This window comes from Pocillopora damicornis, chromosome 11, assembly GCF_964200805.1.
Source record: "Pocillopora damicornis chromosome 11, jaPocDami1.2, whole genome shotgun sequence".
Lineage (NCBI taxonomy): Eukaryota > Metazoa > Cnidaria > Anthozoa > Scleractinia > Pocilloporidae > Pocillopora > Pocillopora damicornis.
In genome coordinates, this window is record NC_142680.1 from 5,129,834 (window position 1) to 5,157,323 (window position 27,490).

General features: G+C 39.3%; 1 protein-coding gene across 1 annotated transcript; it reads left to right on the forward strand.

Annotated features, from left to right (window-relative positions):
• Nucleotides 1–27,461, forward strand: LOC113670755 (receptor-type tyrosine-protein phosphatase delta). The gene is made up of 28 exons (XM_089186961.1): nucleotides 1–778; nucleotides 4,733–5,017; nucleotides 6,318–6,614; nucleotides 6,971–7,279; nucleotides 12,362–12,649; nucleotides 13,626–13,949; nucleotides 14,673–14,978; nucleotides 15,393–15,704; nucleotides 16,405–16,631; nucleotides 16,790–16,871; nucleotides 17,551–17,665; nucleotides 18,598–18,650; nucleotides 18,881–18,996; nucleotides 19,132–19,222; nucleotides 19,728–19,804; nucleotides 20,441–20,477; nucleotides 21,162–21,253; nucleotides 21,633–21,755; nucleotides 22,189–22,352; nucleotides 22,926–23,061; nucleotides 23,551–23,697; nucleotides 24,399–24,492; nucleotides 24,647–24,723; nucleotides 24,969–25,103; nucleotides 25,351–25,482; nucleotides 25,636–25,787; nucleotides 26,119–26,254; nucleotides 26,379–27,461. Exons 1-28 carry the CDS (start codon nucleotides 724–726, stop codon nucleotides 26,460–26,462), a joined length of 4,446 nt encoding a protein of 1,481 aa, XP_089043087.1. The 5' UTR covers nucleotides 1–723; the 3' UTR covers nucleotides 26,463–27,461.
• Nucleotides 27,462–27,490: the final 29 nt, after the last annotated feature.

A 27,490-nucleotide genomic window follows, 5' to 3' on the forward strand; every position in this document is an offset into this window, starting at 1 on the left:
GTAACGAGTTAGATCCCTAACATCAAAGCTCCATGCCGCAATTGAGTGGTTAAAAAACCGCAAATACCAAAGATTAACGAAGAGAGAAATCAAAACAGTAAAGCGTCTCTCAAACTGCTTTAAACAGATATATCCTGTCATGTCAGAATGCTCTCGAGGCTTGGTTCACTAGGAGAATACAGTGGACTCGTTAACAAGCTTTGAGGTGTTTGCTATCATCTCAAGCAGAGCGCGTTGTCTTTTTCTTGTGGAGCTCAGGTACTGCTGCCTCCTGCCTGGAGACTTGATGAGATAGCAAAAGAACAGCAGCGTGTGTTTATAAACAATCGCGTGGTTAGTTAATTTACAGCGGTAAAAGGCACTCTCACCAGTTAACTGTAAGCTGATAGTCTAATTGTGGTGTCATATACCACCTAATTGGAAACTCAACTCTAAACAGAGCTGCAGTTGACACAAGGCATGTTGATCAAACTCATTGCACTACAGGAAAAAATTAATCCGTGAATTGCTCTTGACCTGGGAAAAGGAACTGGGCATCTGAGAACTGGTATCCTCAACAGGTTTCCTCTGTGCTGAAACGTTTAGGATAGTGCTACTGACGCATGGCTTGTGTACAAGTCTTCGCATGATGTGATGCTCGATATTGGTGCGTGTTCTGACAGTTGTAAGGATTGCGCGCAGGTAGGCATCGAAGTCAATCCCTGAAGACAAGATTCAAGGAAGATGTACCGTTTTTGGCTTATCCTTCACATGCTGTGGATTACAGTGGCTGTGAATGGTAAGTGAGAACATAGTGCGTTCATTACTGCTTCCGCTGCTAGCTTGCAAACAGGAGCGTTATGCGTTAAATAACCACTTTACGGTTGTACAGTAGGGAATATAACTTGTACATGGGGCTTCAGCCTCTGACGTGATGATTCTACAATCTAATAATATCAAACGTCTCTTCAAAAAAATTAATTAACGTCAAACCATTCTCGCAATCAGGGCAGAAGTTTATTCTACACGTTTTCTTATCTTCATACAACCGGCGGTGTTTTTTTCCTCACCAAACCAATTAAACGTATTTAACTGGAGCAATTTGACCGTTGGATTGTTTAAACAGCTTTGTTCATAACACCATACCCAGGAAAAGAAAAGAACAGCTTATCCCTAGTAATAATAGTGTGAAGCATCAGGTTTCTCAGCCACAAGCCAACCGTTCTTAGCGTAATCACGAAGGAATTTGCGAATGTCACTTCAAATTCTACAGCTTTCATTTTTTACTTGTTGTTTTTAGATTTCAACAAAAACTTTCCATTATCCCGATTTAGTGAGTGTTACAAACCCTTCAGTAATGTTTATCTTTCCGTTTCAATCTTTCCAATTGTCTTTAGTTCTTGCTTTCAAAGTAAACATCTGTTGTTTCGTCTGTTAGTTTAATCATTAGCCGATCGTTAGGAAAAAGCAAATATAATATTTCTTTCAGAGCACGTTTGGCGATCTGATTGTTTGGTTTATGCCCACATGGTTTACGTTGCTTGCATTTTGACATTCGCTGGGGTGTATTGCTTTACAATTTCAAGTATGAAGGCAGAGGAAATATTTGCCCCTTTCACCCTTTACATCCTAACATTAATATGCTCATTCTCCGTACTATTATCTAAACATTTCTTAGGGAAACGAAAGAGAGAATTTGTGTGATGATCAAGAGCTTTTTAAATCGGCGATCATTCTCCTTTTTTTTACATCCTCAATGATTAATTTAGGGATACTACTGTGAGGAGAAATTTGATTCTAGTCACTCTTAGGAATTAAATGGTTGATCTCACATCTTAAGAAAAATGTAGGTCAACTTGTTCTATAAACCTAAATCTTATTAGGAAAAAAAAACTGTGAAAAGCATCCGTCAACAATTTTTTGAGTAGTTATACGCTAGTTTGATTTAAAAATAACTTTTGAATAAGTTTCGCATATCAGCAATGACGTTAGTTGAATTTTGGTATAAAGGGTACGGAAAACATCAGTGTAGCAGTTCTAAAGGTCCTAACAGTCTTAATTAAGGTGTGTTCGATTGGGATAGGTTGGGGGATTAAGGAAGATGTTGTCACGCAACACCATCTCTTAAAGCGTTGCGTGACAATACTAAGCGAGTATACTACTTTGTGTAGTTTGACTGTGTTTGTTCCTGGGGGCGAAGAATCCCTATAAAACCCCATCCAAGGGAGATTGACGTTATCTGAAAGTAATTTAGCCGAAGGGCTACCGAGCGCAAAAGTTCCTTATCATTTTCTGGTAAATTCAGGAAACTCGCAGCGGGTCGACTTTGTATTGTAACTGAGTGACGAGTAACAGGCTGGTTTCACGTGCGCACGAAAATTCTCTGACACTCGCTGAGGCGGCCAGATTAGCGTCTTAAGATCTCGACGATTATCTTGTTTGACCAGGAACGCTGAGAATTTGGTGGTAGTTTTGAAAATCGCAGCGAAGGAGATGAGATGTCATTAATCAGAAACGGGGTCAAGTTCTAACTCTCAAGATCTTATTAGTAATTCTCCGTACTGTCTTCCATTCAGTTCTTGTGATGTTAGTTTGGAGAGTTTGGTATTGGATCAACTTATAACACCCCAACTGATATTTTTCTATATTCTCATCTCTTGTCTGCTTGATAGTGTATTGATATTGTGAGAAGAAATTCTTATTTGGTCGCTTATGGAAGATAGAGGGTTAAAGTCTACGAGTGAAAATTAATGGTGTTAATTTAATTTACATATTTGGAGAGATGGGGTGTAAATAGACATCTGGTTAAGATATTGCTTTTAAATATTTTCTCGTTTAACTCTAACATCAGTATGCATATTCTCCATACCGCTCTCAATACGTATTCTGAAGTACTGACAAGGAGAATTTGTTTAACAATAAAAAGGTTTGTTGTTTGCGTGCCTTATTTTGCGGTTTTGGCACGTCATATTTTGGATATCGATAGCTAATGTAAATATGTCGAGAAATTCATAAACCATCAGGAGAAATAATGAAAAACTTGTTCTGTAACAGGACGAATCAGCAGCATTTATCCGTTTAAAAAATAACCGAACAATAGATTAATCTCGTAAAATACCTTTGCGTTTCTAATTCGCAACTTACTCATAACCAGTCCTCTTTCGGTAGAGGATAATCTTCATGAAAGTCACGCATGGAAGTCTGTCGGCGACAATTTGTCTATCGAAGCCTAAACTCATGTTTTCAAGCGAGATCTGATTGCAATTACGGCCAGCATAATCTAGAAAAAAAGAGGTTGCAACAAATCCTTGCGAGAAACTGTTTTGTATATATTAATTCCAAAACTAGGCTTTATAACTCATTTTGGCCTCAGTGATCATCTCAAAATCTCAAAGCAGTGAAAGGAAATGTAATTTCAATTTGTACGACGTGCTTCGTTAGAGAGTGACGATCGCGTTAAAATTTATGTAATGCTGTGAAAAAACAGTTTCACCTCTTTAATGAAGCAAAGTGCTAGTGTGTTTGTCTTCTTATTATTATCTCTTTGACGGGCATTGTGACGCATTTTGCGGGCTAAAATAGAGATTTTGGCTGTTAGCCCGCTCGCGCCCTCCCTTGATTGTTGAGACTGTTTCGTTGTTATTTTTTTTCTCTCAGTGCCCTCCAAAGTGACAGTTTTAGGGCACGACTCAGAGTCGTTTAAACCCTTGCCTATTGACTCGGAACCAAAACTATGCCCGAGAAAGTAATTTATGTTGTTTTATTACATAGTCTGCATCGTTAACCGTGTTTTAGGTAACATTTGGATTCCGAAATTTTGAAAGCTTGTACTCCTATAGTTGAAATGACTCATGGAGGATAAACCAGGTCATGTTGTGCTGGTGAGAGGTATCAACTGATGAAACATATTTATTTCGCCTAATACGCTTAACTGAAACGCAATATGTAGCTTAAAAAAATGTTTAACACTCTCTCGTGTTCGGCCTTAGCAGGTCATAATTAGTTTGTCATAAAGTGACCTTACTGAGAATTCAGCGTCAGTCGAGAGCTTGAGTCTTGCACTGCGTGAGCTGTCAAGGAATTTTGAAGGATCAGAGATATGAGCAAAAGACAACTGAACTATAATTTACCTGACGCTACCATTTGGTCGCGATCGACCGATCGGTCGGTAAATGTGTGTATAAAAGTTAATTATCCCTTTAGACTCTAAGAGTGACAAGCATCTAATTTCGTATCACCTATGAATCGCATGGATATAAAAGAAAATGATCACCAGGTGAAGGAGCTGTTGATTGTCAGAAAAATTCTCATTCTCAGCACCTCAAGAAACGTATAGAGAACAGTATCTAGGATGGAGAGTGTGCAGAGTAATGTTAGGGATCAACCCTTCAACCCCCAAAGTGACCGGCGCCTAATTTCTCCCTACCATATTACGGCTGAATCAAACATGAAGGTCAGGAGAATAAAGGAGCTGATCACCAACTAAAGAAGCCCTTGATTGTTAGACAAATTCTTCATGTCGGCATTGTAGAAAATGCTAAGAGAACAGTATGGAGAATATGCATACTGATTTTAGGGTGTAAGGAGTTAAAGTGTTAAGCGATTGTAGCTGAGCAAGCGCAGTTGATGCGAACAATAAGCGACATCGAAATAATCAAGCATATACGAAGTACCAAGTAAATCTACATTTTAGAGGGTTTTATGGCATTTTCTATATAAAAATTGATGATCTTTTTTTGTTGGGAAATTTCAGCTTTTGACCTCTCGCCACCTGGTAACTTTGTGGGTTACGTGACTGGCGATAGAGGAGTAAAGTTGGCTTGGGAAGTGACATCTCCATCAAATGACACTGTTTTTGAACTAAGATGGAGGGCGAATTCCGACGAGTCCTTCATGGTTGTCTCTGGTACCACAAACAATGTTACCGTACGTGGTCTTAGAGTATACACAAAGTATTTCTTTCGTATACGGAAAGGTTTGGTGAATGGCACTTGGGGAGGATTCACAAAATATACTCACGTCTGGACACCGGAAGGAGGTACTGTGTGCATTTTAGAAGTCGCAGCACACTAGCGTGTGTAATCATTCTTTGGATGTCACGCCAGTGTGTGACGGCATATGAAGAACTAACTCATGTTACTGTCACGTTCTAAAACTTGCAACTTACATTAAGTTGTTTTAAGTCTCCCCTTTTGTTTGGGGTGAGGGTATGGGGGGGGGGGGGGGGGGCGGGGGGCGGTGAGGGTATGGGGGGCCGTGAGGGTATGGGGGGGCCGTGAGGGTATGGGGGGGCGGTGAGGGGGGTAGGATTGAAATGCTGGTGTTTGGACTAAATGTAGTCTGTGCCCTCAGAGTCGCGCAATAGTGACACTAATTATTGCAAAGTGCTATTTTTGGGGGTGGATTTGCAAGATGTTCCCTTTTCTCAACTGGTATGTTTCTGGATGAGTAAATTTTCAATTCAAATGGAGGCAGCGCGCGGAACGAAAATTTTTTCAACAGCCAATTTCAAGAACGGATAATGACTTCTCACAGCGACTTTAAGTACAAAAATGTAGTTCTTCTCTTCTTTCGCCAAAGCATAACGCTCTCCTAACTCGAATCAAACTTTTTGGGGATGTTAGTTGTCCCAAAGAGTCGCTGCGACAAGTGCCTGTTACAAACTGCCTGGTGTGAAATGCCATTATTGAATAAGTCTCTTGATCTCATTTTCTTGGTACTATCATTGCACCATAACTAACCAGTTTCAAATTTTACGATTTAATCCAGTAACAAAAATCTATCTCACGGACAAACATTTTCGCAAACATTTCTGTCAGCTAAAGGAATTGAATGTCGCCGCAACTTAGAGTCAAGACGAGTTACGCTGCGTTCCTTCATTACAATATTCCTTGGTGAAAAACTTATTAGCTGGTTAAATTCAGGATATAAAAATTTGTTAGGAATTTAAATGCTAATAAAATTTCTGAATTCGTCTGCGTTCTGGCGCCGGTTTGCCTGTGTTGAAGAACCGTTCAGTCCCGTCTATTTTAAACTTAATTTACTTAAAATATAAGCCACATAACACAGGTCATAATTTAAGTAGTTGGGCGTGTTTGGCGGATAAGAGCTGAAGTAATGCTTGGAGCTGCTTCAGTGTGTGTTAATTCTCCTTTCTATGGAACTTTTGTTAAACGAGGCAACATAATTCTGTAATCCAGTTAAACCACCCACATTACTCGGTTCTACACGGAATAAAAGTGATTAAGGTAGCCAATCAGATTGCAGCGTTTGTTAAAGTGTACTTTAAGATTCATACTAATAATTATTCATTTTTTTTTTCCTGTGTTTTAATTTAGTCCCCACGGCTCCTCCTGCAAACGTGACAGCCTACAACACAAGCTCTGTTGGCATCATGGTATTCTGGGGGCAGATTCCAAAATACCACCGAAATGGCTATATTCTTGGTTACAAAGTTTGTTACAAACGTGCCGATACAAACAACAGCATTTTATACTGTACAGCTGTATTTGCTTTAGGACTAGAGCTGGGTGGCCTGCAGCCATACACTCCCTATTGGATCACAGTGCTGGGGTATAACAATCAGGGAGAAGGACCCACCAGTCAACCACTGCAAGTTTGGACTGATGAGTTTGGTAAGTTACAATGAATTTTGTGGCCTGCAGCGCATATGCTTTTTTGGCGAGCGAGTGTTCAATATTCTGATCGAGTACTGAAGCTGCCATATTGGATTCCAGAGATAAAGGAAACCTGGAACAAAGAAACAATTCCCCCCCCCCCCCCCCAAGAAGGATGAGCGCAGGCTTATCCGACGAGCAGCATCTGGTTATCAAGTCTTATAATGTCCTGAACATCCCCGGGTATCTATCCCTTCTACCCTCCCCTCCCCCTCCCCCTAAGCACTTGCCGTTTACCCTTCGTCTCGAAGTTTCAAAGAGAGGTTATTTTTCCAGCAAGGTATCAGCTTCGCATAACCTCGTCTCTCTTTCAGTTCCTTCAGTCGCACCTAAAATAACATCCTTGACGACCAACTCAACTGCAATCAGGGTAGCCTGGGAACCAATACCTGAGGAACACGTCAATGGAGTGCTCAGAGGCTATTACGTCATTTACTGGAGGATGCCTCGTGTGTCCCAAGACAACCACGTGATTCAATTAAACCAAACAACGCTAAGCGTGGTCATAGTGGGGCTTAAAAGGAACACTTCTTATGGGGTGCAATTGACGGGGCTGACTCGCGTCAGGGGCTATATTAGAAATGGTGTCCTCAGTCGAACGAAGAAAGTCACCACCAAATATGGTAAGGAACGTTTTGTTATTTCAAAGCACTAATCTTATCTGTGAAATGAATTTCTGATAGCGAAAATGTTTACAGAGACAGAGTTTTGGACGCCTCTGCAAGACACAGTTACTACGAATATAATGATGTACATGTCTTAACATCGATGTAATTGTTGAAAATAACTCACTTATCCCTTCCAAATTAAAATTTACGTAAAAATAGGCTAAACATTGAAAAAATGAGGAAAGGGGCTGCTCAGGGAAGGTAGCGACGCGTATTTTGCTTGTGTTTTTCTTAACTGTTTAAAGACTTTTGGTCAGGATTTTGGTACGCCGCAATACATAACCTCAGTAGGTTAGGGTAAAAGGTACTTTTTGATGTGGTGTACCACCTCAATTTGGCATCTTGAGCGAAAGAATGTCATCGATTTGATGATAAATGATATGTGTATCAACAAATAAAGACATCAAAGACTTGTAACGGCTAGGAGAAAGATATGATGTGAAAAATGAAAAAAAAAAAGATTAAAAAAAAAAGACAAAATGACAAGTTCCCCGCGCCAGGGATTGAACCCTGACCACGGACCGCAACATGGTGCGGTCAGATGCTCTACCCACTGAGCTGCAGGGAACATGTCGGTATGTAAGATTGAACTTTAAAGTCAAGTTTTAGGTGTCCTGCGCACTGCAAAAATCAAGCTTAGGAATATATGCGCTTTTTATCGGACAAAAGGAATCTCCTCTGTAATGGTTTGCAATTGACTCAATTAGTAAGAGGAAACTCTGCTCACTCAGATTTTCTATTTCAATTGAGGATTACCTTTCCTCTTTTATTACAAAGGTAATTTTGGTTCTGGTGCACCACCTCAACTCCAGACGTATGTCAAATGATTTGACATACGTCTGGAGCAAAAACCAGTTACAAATTTTATGATTTCTGATCTGTGTATCAACATATAGAGACATCAAAGACTTGTTATCAGCAAGATGAAAGAAATGATAAAAAATAAATGAAAAATAAAACAAAAATGACAACTAATGCAAAAGAAGAAGAAAAAATGACAAGCACACTCATGTAATCAATTTGATGATAAATGATATGTGTATCAAGAGCAACAAAAAAAATACTTGTTATAAGTAAGGAGAAAGATATGCTAAGAAAAATAAAATACATAAAGACAAAAATGACAAGTTTACCCGCGTCAGGGATTGAACCCTAACCACGGACCGCAACATGGTGCGGTCAGATGCTCTACCCACTGAGCTGCGGGGAACTTGTCTGCATGTAAGACTAAATTTTAAAGTCATGTTTTAGGTGTCCTTCGCCTCGCAAAAATCAAGCCTAGAAACATATTCTTTATTTCATAGGTTCAATAGGAATCTCCTTTGCAATGGTTTGCAAATGATTCAGTTAGTAATAAAAACTCTGTCCACGAATTTTTGCTTTTTATTTTGAGGATTACCTTTCCTCTTTTATTTTAAAAGTAAATTTTTGCTCTAGTGCATCGCCTTAATTTGACACGTTGAGCAAAATAATATCATCGATTTGATGATAAATGATATGTGTATCAACAACTACTGACATCAAATACTTGTTACGGCTAGGAGAGAGATATGATGTGAAAAAAAAAAAAAAAAAAAAGACAAAAATGACAAGTTCCCCGCGCCAGGGATTGAACCATGACCACGGACCGCAACATGGTGCGGTCAGATGCTCTACCCACTGAGCTGCGGGGAACTTGTCTGCTTTGAGATTGAACTTTAAAGTCATGTTTTAGGTGTCTTTCGCACTGTAAAAATCAAGCCTAGAAACATATTCTTTATTTCATAGGTTCAACAGGAATCTCCTTTGCAGTGGTTTGCAAATGATTCAGTTAGTAATAAAAACTCTGTCCACGAATTTTTGCTTTTTATTTTGTGGATTACCTTTCCTCTTTTATTACAAAAGTAATTATTGCTCTAGTGCACCACCTCAATTTGGCGCGTTTAGCAAAAGAATGTAATCGATTTGATGATAAATGATATGTGTATCAACAACTACAGACATCAAAGCCTTGTTACGGCTAGGAGAAGGATATGATGTGAAAAATGAAAAAAAAAAAAAGATAAAAAAAAGAAAGACAAAAATGACAAGTTCCCCGCGCCAGGGATTGAACCCTGACCACGGACCGCAACATGGTGCGGTCAGATGCTCTACCCACTGAGCAGCGGGGAACTTGTCGGTATGTGAGATCGAACTTTAAAGTCATGTTTGGGTGTCCTTTGCACTGCAAAAATCGAGCCTAGAAACATATGTGCTCTTTGATAGGACGAAAATAATCTCCTTTGTAATGGTTTGCAAATAATTCAGTTGGTAAGAGGAAACTCTGTCCACTTAAATTTTCTATTTCAATTGAGGATTACCTTTCCTATTTCAGTACATTAGTAATTTTTGTTCTGGTGTACCACCTCAATTTGACCTTTTGAGCAAAAGAATGTAATCGATTTGATGATAAATGATATGTGTATCAACAAAAATAGACGTCACAGACGTGTTATCAGGAAGGAGAAAAATATGATGAGAAAAATGGAAAAAAAAAAAAAAAAAAAAAGGAAAAAAAAAGAAGACAAAAATGACAAGTTCCCCGCGCCAGGGATTGAACCCTGACCACGGACCGCAACATGGTGCGGTCAGATGCTCCACCCACTGAGCTGCGGGGAACTTGTCAGTATGTGAGATTGAACTTTAATGTCATGTTTTAGGTGTCCTACGTGCTGCAAAGACTAAGCCAAGAAACATACGCGCTATTTCATGGACGAATGAATCTCGTTTGCAATGGTTTTCAGTTGACTCAATTAGTAAGAGGAAACTCTGTCCACTTAAATTTGCTGTTTTTAGAATTACCTTTCCTATTTCAACATGTAGGTTACTTTTGTTCTTATGCACCACTCCAATTTGGCACCATAACCAAAAGCATGTAATCTATTTGGTGATAAATGATACGTGAATCAATCAATTAAGACATTAATGACTTGTTGTCAGCAAGGAGAAAGATATAATGAGAAAAAGAAGAAAAAAAAAGAACAGAAAGAAAATACAAAAATGACAAGTTTCCCCGCGTCAGGGATTAAACCCTGACCACGGACCGCAACATGGTGCGGTCAGATGCTCTACCCACTGAGCTGTGGGGAACTTGTCGGTATGTGAGATTGAACTTTGAAGTCATGTTTTAGGTGTCCTACGAAGGAAACTTCCTTGCAATGGTTTGGAATTGTCTCAATTAGTGAGAGGAAGCTCTCTCGACTTAAATTTCCAGCTTCAATTCAGAAGTACGTGTTTACTTTTATTTTTAAGAATTTCGTGCACTAATCCATAACCTCAATTTGACATCGCGACCGAAGGTAAGAAATGAATTCGATCATATTTATACGTGATATGTATATCAACAAAAAAAGACATCAAAGACTTGTTATCAGCAAGGAGAAAGATATGATAAGAAAAATGAAAAATAAAACAAAAATGACAACTTATGCCAAAAAAAAAAAGACAGAAGAAAAAAAAACTGGTGTTATCAATTTGATGATAAATAATATGTGTATCAAAGAAAAAAGACATTAAAGGCTTGTTATCAGTGAGGAGAAAGATATGGTGAAAAAAATGTTGCAAAAAAAAAAAAAAAGACAAAATGACAAGTTTCCCCGCGCCAGGGATTGAACCCTGACCACGGACCGCATCATGGTGCGGTCAGATGCTCTACCCACTGAGCTGCGGGGAACTTGTCGGTATGTATAATGGAACTTTAAAGTCATGTTTGGGGTGTCCTTTGCTCTGCAAAAGTCAAGCCTAGAAACATATGTGCTATTTGATGGGACGAAAAGAATCTCCTTTGTAATGGTTTGCAATTAATTTGATTAGTAAGAGGAAACCTTGTCCACTTAGATTTGCCGTTTCTTTTGAGAAGTACGTGTTTACTTTTATTTTCCAGGAAATTTGTGCACTAATGCATTACCTCAATTTGACATCTTAAGGAAAAGCACCAAATTAATTTGATGACATTTGATATGTATATCAAAAAAAATAGACAACTTATGCCAAAAAAAAAAAAAGACAGAAGAAAAAAAAACTGGTGTAATCAATTTGATGATAAATAATATGTGTATCAAAGAAAAAAAGACATTAAAGGCTTGTCATCAGTAAGGAGAAAGATATGGTGAAAAAAATGTTGCAAAAAAAAAAAAAAAGACAAAATGACAAGTTTCCCCGCGCCAGGGATTGAACCCTGACCACGGACCGCAACATGGTGCGGTCAGATGCTCTACCCACTGAACTGCGGGGAACTTGTCGGTATGTGAGATTGAATTTTAAAGTCATGTTTTAGGTGTGCTGCGTACTGCAAAAATAAAGCCTAGAAACATATGTGCTATTTGATAGGACGAAAAGAATCTCCTTTGCAATGGTTTGGAATTGATTCAATTAGTAAGAGGAAACTCTGTCCACTTAAATTTGCTGTTTCAATTCAGAAGTACGTGTTTACTTTTAAGAATTTTGTGTGCTAATGCATCCCCTCATTTTGACATCGTGAGCAAAAAGAATAGATAAATTCAATTATATTTGTTATATGTATCAACTAAAAGAGACATGAAAGACATGTTACCGGCAAGGAGAAAAATATGATGAGAAAAATGAAAAAAAAGACAAAAATGACAAGTTCCCCGCGCCAGGGATTGAACCCTGACCACGGACCGCAACATGGTGCGGTCAGATGCTCTACCCACTGAGCTGCGGGGAACTTGTCGATATGGGAGACTGAACTTTAAAGTCATGTTTGAGGTGTCCTACGTACTGCAAAGATCAAACCTAGAAAAACATATCCGCTATTTCATAGGACGAAGGAATCTTCTTTGTGATGGTTTGGAGTTGACTTAATCGGTAAAAATTCTGTCCACTTAGATTTGCTGTTTCTATTTGGAAGTACGTGTTTACTTTTGTTTGCAAAAGTATGACATTCGTCCTTAATACATGACCCCTAATTAGAAAAAGGAAAAACATAATTCAAAGCTTCCTCTTTTGTTACGTTTAATTTAAATACAGACTGGTAATCGGCCAATTTTTTCCTTTCAGGTTCGAAGGCTCCAAAAAACTTACGCGTTTTCAGTCTTTGTTCCACCTGCTTGACAGTGACCTGGGACCCAGTTTACATCTCCCCTACAGATTCTCTAAAAGGGTATCACGTGACCTATAGGGGCACATCAGGAAAGGCTCACACGAAGAAGATAGGAGCTAGAAAATCTATCGCACAGCTGAAGAATCTTAAAAAGTTTTCTACTTATACCGTGACGGTCACAGCTAAGACGGATGAAGGACTGGGAGATACAAGTGCATCAGTTACCGTTACCACAATGGAAGATGGTAAGCTGCTATACATTTCCTTGCAAATAAGTTGCAAGAATTTGGTGTTAGATCGAGATAACAACTTCTACCTGATACATTTGAGTATTCTCATTACCTGTTTGCTGGATAGTGTATGGATATTTTAGGGAGAAGTTACATGTGAATCACATCCGGGAGTTAAAGGGTTAACTACACAAGTTTTATAAATATTATCACGAAGAAAACTTCATACATGGAGTTTTTTTTACCGTAGCTTTTTCATACATGGTTTCTCTGATCGTGTCAATCAAAAAATAAAAGGGGTACGTTTGTAAAGAAACTGTGTAGTGCTGCGTCGGTAGGGGTGTTACAAGGTGATTTGGTTGTATCAGCTGAGTCGATAATGTAAACTAGTTTCCAAGGCTGACGTTTTGAGTGTTGGCTCATTCGCTCTGACCAAAGGCGAACGCTCAAAACTTCAGCTTTAGAAATTCTTTACGGCGGCCAATTTACATCATTAACTCAGTTGATAAAATCAAATTGCCTTGTATCAGTAACATGTTTGCTAGACTTCTGTCATTTCGTCCGAGCTAAGAGGCACACACTGCGAGATATATTGTGAAGTGAAAGAAAAGAATCTTACAATAGAGCCAGGAGTAACCATTTCTGTAAGCGCTTCTTTATGGTGTAAAAAAGGTCTGTGCCGGAAAGGGGCCGTAAGGCGATACCTCAATACGGGCACTTGCTCTCAAGCTAAACAGATTGCGGTAGGGGGTCCTATAGTCGGTGGTCCTATAGTCGGTGGTAGACCGCCACTACCCAGTTTTAATGAAACCCCTGCCTAGTGCACAACACACTGACATGGTTAGGGTTCAATCACGGACCTGTGTAGTTTATTACGGAGTTCATTGAATGCTGGTCATCCTCAACGGTAAGAAAACGTTCCGGGTTACTGTAAGTAGCGCTATATATTAAAGAGTATGGGAAAATCTAAAACCAGCTTTTTCGTACCTAGTTCCAAGTCGTTCTCCGATCTCTATGCGAGTGCGGAGCACTGGGGCACACAGTATCTTGATCGAGTGGAGCCCAGTCCCTAGGCAGTACGTACACGGCGTTTTAAGAGGCTATCACGTGTATTACAGAGCAGGTCGACCAATGTTAAAACGTTCAGTCAGTCAAATGGGAGTGATAAAAGCCGTTTCGGTTAATAAGTCAATTCAAAGTGTGGAGATAACGTCTTTAGAGCCGTTTACGCCTTATGACGTATGGGTTTCTGCGTATACTGCGATGGGCAGCGGTCCTCCAAGTAGACCCGTGACAGTGACCACTGATGAGGATGGTATGTTAATCACACTGATATAGTCTTTCTTACAGAGCAAGCTTCAACCTAGTGTCGATAATAATCCTGATTTGCATTAGTTTTACCTCTCTAAGCTCTGCGATTGGTCAAGAAAACTTTGCGTCAACCTCTCAACCAATGAGTTAAATTATCGTCTCGGTGATCACTCACTTTTTCCTCCAATTGAGGCAGCTTTCTTTCTTGCTCTTATTTTGAGTTCTCAGTTGCTCTTTACGATATCTTCCTTGGCTTTGATGGACCATTTTGATTTCAGTTCCTATTTTTGACCCATCATGCCTATATGCGGAGTGCCTGCTTCAGCTCCGCGAAAGCGAAATTCTTATTTGGCTTAGGCGGTTCTATATGAGGAGTTTTTGGACTGTTTATTGTCCACGTTTCTTTTCCTGGTCCATGAAAACGCCAAAAAAAGGAAAAGAAACAGCAGACAATTTGAATTAGCTAAAATCGAGCAAACTAAACGGAATAAGTTTGTGGCAACGGCTAAAAAACACTGAGTAACTTAATCTTAGAAACTTATGGAATTAGTGTTGGTATCTCAGCAACTGTTTACCCACCTCTCCCCATCACAAAAATAGGCAACTGATAACAAGTTCGAGTTAACGATGTGTAAGGGGAGGGGTGGGTGCGCGGTCACTCAGATGCTGCCATTGACCCAAATATATTCATGTATCTTCCGTTGCTCCACATTTCCTATCAATGTAGTGCCATCACGCGCTCCTCGCATTCTCGAGGTGTTTGCAAAGAGTCCCAACTCAGTATTTGTCAAATGGGAACCCATACCACAACACCACGTGAAAGGATTACTCCAAGGTTACCACGTGCACTACAGTCAGATAGACACGAGTTATCCTGTGCTAAAGAACGTGATCACTGTAAACGAATCTGTGGCGCATGTCACTTTGGACAACATGAAACCACTGACAAGGTATCGTGTATGGATCACGGGATTTACCAAAAAGGGCTCAGGGCCCAGCAGCGATAAAACGTTTGTTTCCACACCTCAAACAGGTCAGTAAGTCTTTTCCAATCCGCATCAGTAATCAGCATCTAATTTCTCTTTACAATATCACCCCTGAATCAAACGTTAAGGTCATAAGAATAAAGAAATGATCACCAAATAAAACAGCTCTTGATTGTTAATCAAAGTCTCCTTGTCAGCACCTTAGGAAATAGAGAACAATATGGATCACAACTATAGAGAACAATATGGAGACGTCAGGGTGTAAAGGGTTGATCATCCTCATCCTTTAGCCCTTATTGTCTTTAATTCTTGGTTTGTTAGTTCTTATCTTTTGGACTATTATCTTGTATATTTTCTTTCTTTGATTCTGTGCAATCAGTGAAGTAAAATCGAAAAAATGCACTAATAAATCTACATTTTATTAGATTCTATTGAATTATTTATATTTCGTTCAATTGTAGTCCCAGGCAGTCCTCAGGGAGTCAAAGTCAGTATTGAAAACCCTCAGAGTGTTCTTATTACTTGGAGGTCTCACTCAAGCTTCACGAAATTCGTGACGCGTTACATGGTTAAATGGCTTCATGTGGGTAGCACCGCTGACTCCAGAATGGACGGTCATAAGATTGTAAACGCGGGAAACCCGTACCGGAGAGAGACTCAAGTCGGGGGACTAAAGCCCCATAACATGTACTCTTTCATGGTGCGAGAGGAGACTGGGCAGAACAACTGGGGAAAATTCTCCGACCCTGTTGATGTTATTATGCCTGAGGATGGTAAGCTCATTTCAACCTTTATCCAACCGTATTATTCTGTGTTATATAAGCATTCACTGAAAGCGTCAGGAAAAAGTGTGTAATTCGACGTTTTAAGAGAGTGCTAGGCGACATCCACAGTCGTAAGTTGACTAATTTGCAGCCAATAACTTCGCAGCAAAAGTGATTATTTTTTAAGGAACCTGACATGTAACATTCACTTGAATCTAGTAATGACCTCCCCTCCTAAGCCTGTTATATAGGCGTCAGTCACTGCCATACAGGACTACCTTCACCTGCATGATCCTACAACACGATCACATATCACAATCACACAACTCAATAACATAACGCGATCACATAACAAGATCAACCTTTAATTCTAGTAGAATATGGCGTGGTTGTAACTCTATAGTTGTACGTAGCCTTTGTAGCTAAGAACTCCCTTTGGCTTAAGTGTACAGTGTGCGTACCCGACCAAAAGAGGTCATTGGGGTGAAAGGTCATTGCCATTTTTTCCTCTTAAGAACTCGGATTTCTGTTCATGACAGGTTTATGATTTTACAGAAAGAGTTCCGTCAGTTGCCAAGAAGAATCACTGCAAAATATTGGTTTTCTGAGATTTCAATCTTTATATTTTGATGTGATTTTTCCAAAGACACACAAAAATTTACAAGCTCCTCTGTTGCTCTGATGTTACAAAGTACTTTGTTTGTTCCAGCTCCCTCTCCGCCGCGCAGAATTTCAGTAAAATACAAAGAAAAAACTCGTTTAGTTCTTCAGTGGCGACGACCAGAAGAAACAAACGGTGTCCTCAGGAAATACGAACTCCACTTTACCGATGGCGATCAGGTCACTAAGACCTACACTGTGGACACTGACGTCGACAAGGAGTATGTGACGTATGAAATGACTCTTCCTGATGTCGAGGCTGAGTACAAGATCAAAGTAAGTAAAAATGTTGGACTTTAACAGAGAACTTGGAATGTCGGTTTTTAGATCCTAGACATTTACAAGGAAAAGTTGTAGCTTATAAGCTTGTATTTGATGACCAAAACGTTCGCGAGGAACTAAATTTGATGTTTTATCTATCTCTATATCATTAGGTACAGGCTTATAACTCAAAACAGGGGCAAATGAGTGACGAGATAACCGTACAGCATTCACCCAGTGTTCAGACTTCAGAGGGTAAATACTATCAAATATTCTGATATCATCAAACTTTGATATGAAAGTCAGAGAAGTTCTTGATTGATACTTAGCAGTATTTATTCGTCTAAACTGTCTAATTGGTTGAAAAGGCTTGGAAATGCTTTTACGAGTCAGAGTAAAGGTGCAACTGGATTTTCGTTAACCAATCAGGATTGAAACGAGTCTTATTAGATCTTCAATTGCCGAACGTGCATAGAAGCAGTTTTATTCTTTTCCAGACAGCACACCAGGCTCGTGTTTTCCTGTCCTTGGAGGCCGCTTCTTTTGTAGTCTGAACTCTCAACAGCTTGTTTCATTATATGGCCTCAGTTTTCTATAGCTTTCTTATTGACGCTTTGTAGCCAATGTCGTTCCCAGGCTTTCGTTACCGTTTTGGTTAAGGGAACTGGGATGCGGGAAACGAAATTAGTTCACAACCGTCATTAGATTCGTTGAGTCACTGATAAAATATTCTTAATACGCTCGTGTTGAGAGGTGTTTTGCTGAATATTACGACTCTATCAACAATGAATCGAAATTTTAAATACTTAAACAAGAAACGAGTTTAATTCAAAACCATAAGTGTTTCCTCTTGCTTGTTACCACCAACGTCTGCTACGAGAAATCCTCACTTGCTCGCTCTTAAAAATTAAAGATATGAATATTACTTTCCCAGCTCGTGTACCAACCAAAGAACCCAGCTTGTTCAAGTCTAAGTTAGTATGGATCATAGCCGGAGTGGTGGGTTTTGTCTTCCTACTGGTGGTAATCACAACTATTCTACTCCTCAGGTTTGTATATGTCAAGGGAAAAAAAAGTAGGTTCAACTCTTTTGCTTTCAGTATATGATGGATGATTCTCCCTCTTACCTGGGTATTAGATAAAAGGATCTATGTCAAAACCTAAGAAACTACGGACCTACCCCACCCCTAACCCAACATTTAACCAAACTTGTTATCAGTTGACTGTTTTTGAGTTAGGGGAGGGGTGGGTACTGGTTGATAGGTTACTTTTGTCATGAGGATGAGGAGGTGACAACGTGGCGTGGTAAATTGTGTTTGGGTTAAAAGGACACATGGGAGCACAGGCAGCCCAAGCTCCAGCTGTGAGATGATCATCTTGCACAATAACAATTATGGCGGAATTATAAGAGTTTTTATAAATACAATACCTCAAATTCTTAATGAAAATAACTCACCTTACTTCCACAGCGTATCACTTGTTATCTGTCCGTTTACTTTGATGAAAAGAACCCATTTTAGCGAGTTGTCCATTTCGAGGTTTTCAACCTACATAAGAAAAGCCCAAAGCTGAACACTCCATTTCCGAACGCCCGATCCGAGAAGCGAAAAATCCCAGCGCAAAATGACCGGGCGGCCACAAATCCAACGCAGAATCCAAGCACATATACTGTAGTTTCATTTCAATTCACTACAAACTCAATCTTCCCCTTGCATCCGACGCTAAGCCGCAGTTTGCTTCAAAAATTTCCAGTTTATAGGTTTCTAACAGCCCGCGTGCACATCAACCTTGACACACGACTGTTAAAACTAGCTTGGTAACCCTGCCTCCTTTTTAAACTGAGCCTCGCCGGGGACCACACCGTAACTTGGCACTCGTGATGCTAAGACAATTTCTTCATGGCATGAGCGGCACTTTTGGGCGAAACTGATTCTTGTATCCTCTTTGTTCTTTCTGACCAACTTTGCATGTTTTTTTTCAGACGAGATGCTCGACGTTCAAAAAAACAGGGAGGAGACATTACCAAACGTACCTGTGAGTTTGTCTTTCTCTAGTAACATGCACAATGTATGACATGACCACATTTTATTGCCAGTCATTTTAGTTACTAATCAATCCTTTTGGTGGACCCTACCTCTATGCAAAGTTGATGCGAAGTTCTTTCCGTCCCAAGGAGTTCTAATTTACAGATCAAAACCACTTATTTAACATTCACAAATTATTTGTAGTGGTAATTGTCTGATCGTCATGTTATTGTCTTGAAGTGTCCATCATATCACAGACTGCTCGACCCAGGCGACCAGTTCCTGTGAAAGAGTTGGCAGAGCACTGTGCTCATTTCCATGAAAACCACAATGCGTTATTTAACGACGAATTCAAGGTAGACTTTGACATTCATTGATGAAGATTAGGAGTTTATACACTCTTACTGAAGTTTATCAATATGAGTCTTCTGGTATAAATTGAACTGATACGAAAATTAAAATGTTCTACCTTTTTTCGGTTTTGTTTTCAGTGCCTTGATCGGCTTGCGTGGAAATCAACGTGGGAGGCGAGTCAGGTCCCACATAACAGGACCAAAAACCGCTATTGTAACGTAGTGGCGTGTAAGTTGAAATTGTTATTTTTAATGCAGGTCTTAAAACGTTTCTCTTCGTGGAGACCTAACGGTAAAGTGGATGAATTACAACATTGAACGGAACAAACTCGTCAACAATCCCGCTTTAACGCAGTGCCAACTTGCTGTAGAGTCAGTCACATTATTAGTCAAATTTTTATGGAGTTTTACATTGAATATCAAGAGAAACTCTGATTGTAAGTGATTATATCCTTTTCTCAACTGATTGAGCCAATAATACTTAATCACACGACCCCTTCAGACTCCACCTCAAGACTTGAGTTTGCATTCGGATTCTTAACCAACTGAACTACAGAAAACTCGTTTGTGAACTAAGCCTTCTTCAATATTTATGTACTTCTCTTTTGGCAGTTCTTTCGTTTTGACCTTTCTCTTCTCTATGTGGCCTTCAGTTACTCTACTTTTTTGCCATTTAACTATTAGAGTTTTTGAATATGGTGTATGCCTCATTCTCTATATCTTTTCTTCCACAGATGATCATAGTCGTGTTGTGCTCACAGCCAAGAGAGATATCCCCGGATCTGACTACATTAACGCGAACTACGTTGATGTAAGAAAGCTTGTTTGTTGATCAATTTGGTTTACGTTGATTCTTATAGCAATTTTTTTCTTAAGAGTCGGACTGAACGTCCGGGATCGTATCGATTTTACTTCATCATATGATGTGATTGGTCTAGAGAACTCGCTCTACCCTCCCAGCCAATCAAGTGCGCAGCGTCAACCATTTGCGACTAAGGCATTTGTGTTTTGCGCGCGTCATTCAGATTTGCTTCACATCAATTTCTCATGGGCTCCCTGTGATGTTTTCCTTTTTTCTGATGATGCTGTTCGGTTATTTACTTCAGTTTTAAGGGGATAAGTTTCTAAAGAAACTTGTGATGCTGCTTCGGTGGGAGAGTATAACAGGTAATTTAGTGTTAACAACTGAGTTGAAAACATAAGTTAGCCACTGCAAAGGGTAAAAAGCTGGCGTTTCGTGCGTTAGCCTTTCGTCAGAGAGATTGACGAAGGGCTAACACTCGAAACGTCAGCTTTTTTACCCTTTACGGTGGCTAATTTTACGTTTTCAACTCAGTTGTTAACACTAAATTACCTATTTACTCCAGTTTTAGCCTTGCAACACTTAATAGAAAAGCACCCTATATAGATACTAAAACAACCCGGTAATGCTGGTTTTTGTTTTCAGGGTTACAGTTTCCCAGCCAAGTATATCGCAACACAAGGTATCAAGGAAATTACCTTTGTCTTTTAAGGATCGGCTGAAGTTTGTCATTTTAAGCACAGAACCATTTTGTCACAACACTGTTGTGATGGCAGCCTCTTTCTCCTAACACTGCACTTAACGTTAACTCCCACAATCTGACTTGCAATTCTCGCCTCCACCTGCTCTACATTTCTTTGAAAAATAGTCATGAGAATCTGGTGTTTTACCAAGATTAAACCCTGCGGCAGATACGTTCAGTTGTCTATCCTCTTTCCTTGTTTGCTGGATAATGTACTGATACTGTGAGGAGATTTTAAATTTCTTCTCGACTGAGCTAACAACACTGGTTAGGAGAAGACGGGAAAGTATTGTCATTATGACAATTGAGGTTCTATAGAAACACAAGAGATGAATTTTTTTGATCGAGGTTTTTCATTCGGGTTCGCTGTTGTCTCCTACAATTTTTTGAGAATCTGCATAGGATTTCTGTAAAACCCTTACACCTTAAGATCAGTATGTATATTCTCTGTGCTGTTCTCTATACATTTCCTAAGTTGCTGACAATGAGAATTCAAGCTTCTTTAGTTGGTGATCATTTACTTTATTCTCGTGGCCTTAATGCGTGATTCAGGGCTGATATAGTAAGGAGAAATTAGATGCTAGTCACTCTAAGTCACTCTGTTTTGTGGCTCTATCTCTCCAGGTCCTATTGAGTCAACGGTGAACGACTTCTGGCGAATGGTGTGGGAGAAGAATGTAAAAACGATTATTATGATAGAAATGCTGGGACGAGACGTAAGTTGTTGCAGGCTGATGCCTCCTTTTTGTTCTTTGTAAACCAAAAGCACTTCTATTTCCACCATCGCAGTCTGTGGTACAAGTTAATTTACCGGTATCGACTGTTTTTTCAGCCGATTTGTATTGACTCGCCCGACCGGCTTCACTGGTATAGAGGAACTTCTCTGAGTCCACGTTCTCTAGCGCTTTCCTTATAATAATAATAATAACAATAATATATATATATATATATATATATATGTATATATGTATATATATATATATATATATATATATATATATATATATATATATATATATATAAACATTTTTAAAGTCGTAAGTATCTTTTAGGACAGTTAAATTAGTGTTTGATGAACAATTTGTCCAACTTTAGGAAGATTCACCTTGTGAAAGGTACTGGAGCGAGGCTGAGCCCAAAGAGTACGGTCACGTGGCTGTATCACTTCTTAGTAGTATGGCTATGTCAGACTGGACTATCAGGGATTTTATGCTTTGGGTGAGTGAGCAAATCATGCAATAACGTAAAAACAGTTATTCTAGGCCTCGAAACGTCGTAACGAGAATTACTAAGTGGTATGAATTAAGCACCGAGCAGAACTTGCACTCATGTGCCTGCTACTGTAGTATACAAGATACCTGGAGTGAAGTCTTATTTGCATTGGAACCATTATCGAGGAGACTTAGAATTTTTATTCTTCATGTGTTTTTTTCGTTTTTGTTATTTATTCGTCACAATTTTTCCCACTCTGAGTAGACTTCTATCATTTGCTCTGACGAAGGGCGAACACTCGAAATTATCACACACTTTTGTCTTGTTTCCCAGTGGTAATTCAATTTTGTTACCAGGCCTCTTCTTTGCTGTCAAAATATCTTGACAAAAACGTCAAAACACAAAGTTTTGAATAAGGTGTTTTCATTGAACTCCGCAGTCAACAGATCCTGACAGTGTAGACAAGCGAGAAGTAGTTCAGTATCACTTCACATCATGGCCTGATCACTCGGTTCCCCGGGACACCATTGCTTTCTTAATGTTCCATAACAAGTTAAAGACAACTCTGGTTGCTGACCCTGGGCCTGTTATCATTCACTGCAGGTCAGCGGTAGAAATAGACATAGATAGCTTTATTATATGGTCTACATGAGTCGCGTTAATCTGTGAAATATGGGCGTTCCCCGTTTGATAAGATTGTCGAGTAGGCTCAATTCGTGGAATGTAATAGGGAATTTAGAGTCACGTTTTAGGTAATAGCACCTGTTAAGAATCGAACTTTCACTTTTAGTTATGTGAAACTTTTTGCATATGATGTACAATTGAATATTTTCTATGGATATTTTTAAGGATATCAAGGAAAATGAAAAAAAAGAAATTGGAGTTGAATTATACAGTTCGAATTTGAATTTCTTTTTCAACAAAGGCGCTCGTAAAAACCTCTTTAAGCATTAACTCATCAAACTTAGCGAAAATGAAAATTTAAAGTGCGTTTCTGATTAGATCTGACACTCTCTCGTGTGGCCTTCGCCTTTTTCTCTCAGCCCCCACGTTTTGTAGTTATGAAAACAAAGAACACAAAGGTTCTTGTAGAACGATAGCCAAGCATTGCAGTTTATGTTGATATTTTGCTCTGGTGTTAGCTGAAGGAGTTAAATCACTGTTTGCATTACTTAGTGCTGGCGTCGGACGCACGGGATCTTTCATTGCCATTGACTCGCTGATGGAGCAAATGGACACCGAGAAGGTGGTAGACGTGTATGGCTTTGTGGCGCAAATGAGAAAACAACGTAACTACATGGTCCAGACTGAAGTAAGTTACAATTCCTTTGGAGAAGAATTGCTCTTTTTGCTTTATATATCTTCACTTGTGCTCAAATGAAGACCTGTTGTGATTCCTCAGTAATGCACCGCACCTCCTGTACCATGCACTTTGCGTAATTGGCAACATTAAGAGGGCGTCTTTCCCTGCTTCCAAGCTCGACCTATCTTCTCTTATCATGTTGTCTTTCTCGATACATGCTTGATAGAAAACATTTCAGGAAAGTTTAGAAAAAAAAACTTTTATTTCTGAGTAATCACGTTTAAAAAAACCTTTGTCACAATAAACAGATAACTTCAAGGGCAACGCACAACCTGGCATTTTCTGTTAGCTTTGTACAGTTTATTCAACTTGATTTGCTACTAAGAGCACATTTCACATGTAAAAGCTGAACCTCAGTGCGATCAAAATTAGGCGTTGGCTTAATTAACACTCCTTCCCTATCGATCTGACGCTACTACATCTGTGTTTTCGCTTCAGGAGCAGTATCGTTTTATCTACGACGTCCTTAGAGACGCATCCATCTGTGGTGTTACTACAATCACATCAAGTGAATTTGGAAGCGATCTTCTTTGCGTCTCGGGAGATGAACCTGAGGTAGTCGAGCAAAGAACTCTTGAGTTTGAGGTAAGACCTCTTTTTAGAATAATCTTAACTCTTTAACTCCCAGACCAAATTTGTAATTCTCCTTACTGTCAACCGTATGATTTCTATGATGTTAGTTCAGAGAATTTAGTATTGGATCCAACAATTATCCCCAAACGGATATTTTTCTCTATCCTCATCAATTGTATGGTTGATATGGTATTGATATTGTAAGGAGAAATTCTGCCTTGGTCACTCATGGGAATTAAAGGGTTAACCTGTTCCTTCCCTGAAGTGACTAGTAAGTAATTTCTCTTTTCAGTATCAATATATTGCCGAGCAGATAGGCAATAAGAAGAAAGGGGAAAGGAGAAAGGAGAAAGTATCAGCTATGGGATATTTTTGCATCGACCACTAAATTCTTTCCGCCTAAAATACGTAACCCTTTAACCCATAAGAGTGGCTAGTTTCCAACTTTCCCTTACGTTTTCAGACTTGAATCAAATGTTAAGGTCATCAGAATAAAGAAAATGATCACCGATCTTGATTTTAAAACGATTTCTCCTTTTCAATACTACAAGAAAAGTAATACTGGTGTCAGGGTGTTACCAAAGGATTGAAACTGTGTGGCAGACAGATTGTGTATCTAGGGTGTGGAATCAAGTAGTGTGTAGTTTCGTTGTTTCCTAGTTTGCAAACAAGTGTCAACATTCTTATTTTCTTTGTGTGTTTTTTACGAACAGAACCTTCAAGACTATTCCGCTCACGAAACGCTGTTTAGAGAAGCACTATTTCGAGAAAACGCATTGAAAAACCGTTCGCCAGAGATGTTACCATGTAAGAAAGTTTGTTTCACCTTCCGCTCAGCTTCGGCTCATGAAATTGTAGTCTTTGTCTCGTGTATTTGTGTTCACTTTTGAAAGTGTGAAACACTGATAGAAAATTTTTTTACACAAATTTTGTTTTTTATGTTTTTCTTTTTGTTTCCTAGTTAATCACAACAGAGTTTACCTAAAGCCTTTTCCAGACGACCCTTGTTCCGACTACATCAACGCCAGCTTGATTGATGTAAGAAGTTCCTATGCGCTATTTACTCCGCAATTAGTTGAAGTGAAAAAGAAATGTGCATTCTTTGTTCAAGTTAATAGTTTTGAATTAGAGAACAATAAGGCCTCGGACTTTCATGTGTAACAGACAGATGTTGGATCAGATAAAATATTGGTGATTAAGAAAAGGGAATGTAGAGTTTAGAACCGTGATTATGCATCTTATAATCTTTCCTTAAAAGGTTGGGCTTTACTTTTAATCATCAGAGCCATAACGAAGGCGCCGCATACATCGCCACTCAAGGGCCCATGCCGAGCACAGTCAATGACTTTTGGCGTATGCTGTGGGAACAGCGATCAACCGTAGTGGTCATGCTCACTGATCTCCGGGAAAATGGAGTGGTAAGACACGTATAACACAGTTCTTGCGAGCATCATTTGAGCGGATATTGACGTAAATTTTATTTAGAAGTTGTTCACTGTCTTTCCTTCTTTTTTTTTTCCTCGTCTATTTATTTATTTACTTATTTGTTTTTGGCGGATTGCTGTGAAGCTTTCGGCTTGCCTTAGTGCGCTTCCTCTATGGATACCAGACCTACTATTTTTCTCACGTTGTTTTAAAGTCTCTCTTTCCTTGCTTCTTTCCTAGGAACAATGTTATCGCTACTGGCCCGAAGAAGAAGAAGGTTGTGCCAAATATGGAAAAATTCGGGTGACGAAGATTGACGAGGAGGTTCTCGAGGACCACACCCAAAGAGTCTTTAAAGTGCGGCGTCATGGGGTGAGTTTAATTGTGGAACTACTTGATAAATTCACATTTTCGGGAGCAGGAATGGATTTCAGAATCTTTTTAAGGGATTTCCTTTCCTTCAACTCATATGCCATCTTTTTGTTATGAATCTTCCCTTTTGGATTGTTTCGTTGCTATTCACAGGGCGACGAAAGTCTCGTGGTGTATCATTTTCAATGCCACGGTTGGAAGGAGAATGGGTTGCCTCGGGCCGAGAGCCTCGTATACCTACAGCACCAGGTTCACAAGGTGGAGCCTGGGGAGTATCACAACGGACCAATCATTGTTCACTGCAGGTAACGCACGTGCAAACCCTCGAGTAATCTATGCAGTGTTGAGATACATTTAACATGCGTGCTACTAACTTGAAATAGTGGATGATATTGTTTGAATTTGCTGCTGTTAATTGGTTTCTGGTGGACTGACTGTCTTAAGAACTGTCTAACTGACTTACTCACTGGCTCTCTGACTGCCTCATTCAGTGGCTGAACATTTAGTCCACCATTTGATAAAGTGATTGATTGAGCTATCAGCACAATAAATGACTGACAATACGCTTCCGTATTATTCAGTTTTTTTTTAAAATTAAATCCTGTTAACTTTATTGCTGTCACCCCGTCCTTGTAGCAATGGTGATGGTCGCACAGGAGTATTTCTCAGCCTGTGTTTGAGTATCGACAGACTGGAAACTGATGATAACGTGGACATATTTAACACTGTCCGATGGCTTAGATCACAGAGAGCGGGACTGGTATCTAGCTTGGTAGGTACACAGCGATTTACAAAGGAGTTACACCTTTTCCTTACGGTCTGGTCTATATTGCTTTCTAAATAAGCCTTAAATACTTTGTAAGATAACTTGGTCAATTTTCCTTACCTGGGTTTAGGATCAGTACAACTTCTGTTATGAGCTGATGAAGAGTTACATGGCCTGGAGAATTAGAGCGACCATCAAGAATGATTATGTCTGAGGACCATCTTTCTCTGAAAGAGGCAATCTTCTATGGATGTGGCTCAGCTGTGTCGCTGTGGCACAGATCTTGGATCATTCGCAGAACATACATATAAATAGACTCTGAAATTACCAAATAGTTAGAAAGCCAAACGTGAATTAGCATCGTCATTATTTCTGTGTTGCGCACAGTTTTGTCAGTTTATAATCCTATTGCTTTCTGTTAGTTTGTGCACATGTTAGCGAGACGTCACGCACGCACGCATACGCGAGTAAGGGAAAGCACTACTACCCGCGTGTCTGTTTTCACACGTTTCTTACTCGCGTTCTCGCTAAAAGCCTGTCCTGTAAGCTAGTCATTGTCCACAAAAACTAAGAGAGTTCGAAACTTTTTCTGGTTAATCTTCTAGAGAACTTACTTAAGCTATTGCAGCCATGTTAATATTTCAGCCGAGCGCAAATTTATCGAGTGTCCTAAAGCCAAAACAAGAGTAATCACGGCCGCCAATAAGAGTAGAGAATATCTTAAGGAACCAATGAGAACTTAGTGTAAAACAAGCTAACTGCCTGAAGCGCGGGAAAACGCGGGTGAGCCGTTGTATACAAACTATAACTTTCCTACCGTGACAGCAACGTTTTGCGCTTGGTCATGTCACGCAATGTGCTCCTATCCGTTAAAAATAAGGTTTTTAAGTCTAAAGTTTTTGCCTTCAAAAGACTGATAAGATAGCACCATTATAAAACAAACTATTAAAGAAAAAATCTTAGTTGTTAAATGCTTCATATCATATATGTAAACTTAAGTTTTTTGCTTCCTAAGAGTAACATGACTTGTATTGTCCCGATGAAAGGGGTCATTTTGTTTCGTTTGCGTTCAAGTTGTACAAGATAAAAGCTATTTTGGGTTTTACCTTTTATGCCATTATTATATTACTCACGCTAAGATACATTTTAAAAATAAACTTTAAAGTTACCATACAATAGACATTCATTTTCGCAAAATAAAATAAGGAACTCATGTTTGTTTACTTGGCTTTATAACTTAAA

Excerpts from the sequence above, each read along its gene's own strand:
- LOC113670755 (XM_089186961.1), top strand. The coding sequence starts at position 724 with ATGTACCGTTTTTGGCTTATCCTTCACATGCTGTGGATTACAGTGGCT. Across the intron at positions 21,756-22,188 it reads TCAGGGATTTTATGCTTTGG|TCAACAGATCCTGACAGTGT; the intron begins GTGAGTGAGCAA and ends TGAACTCCGCAG. Across the intron at positions 22,353-22,925 it reads CCTGTTATCATTCACTGCAG|TGCTGGCGTCGGACGCACGG; the intron begins GTCAGCGGTAGA and ends TGCATTACTTAG.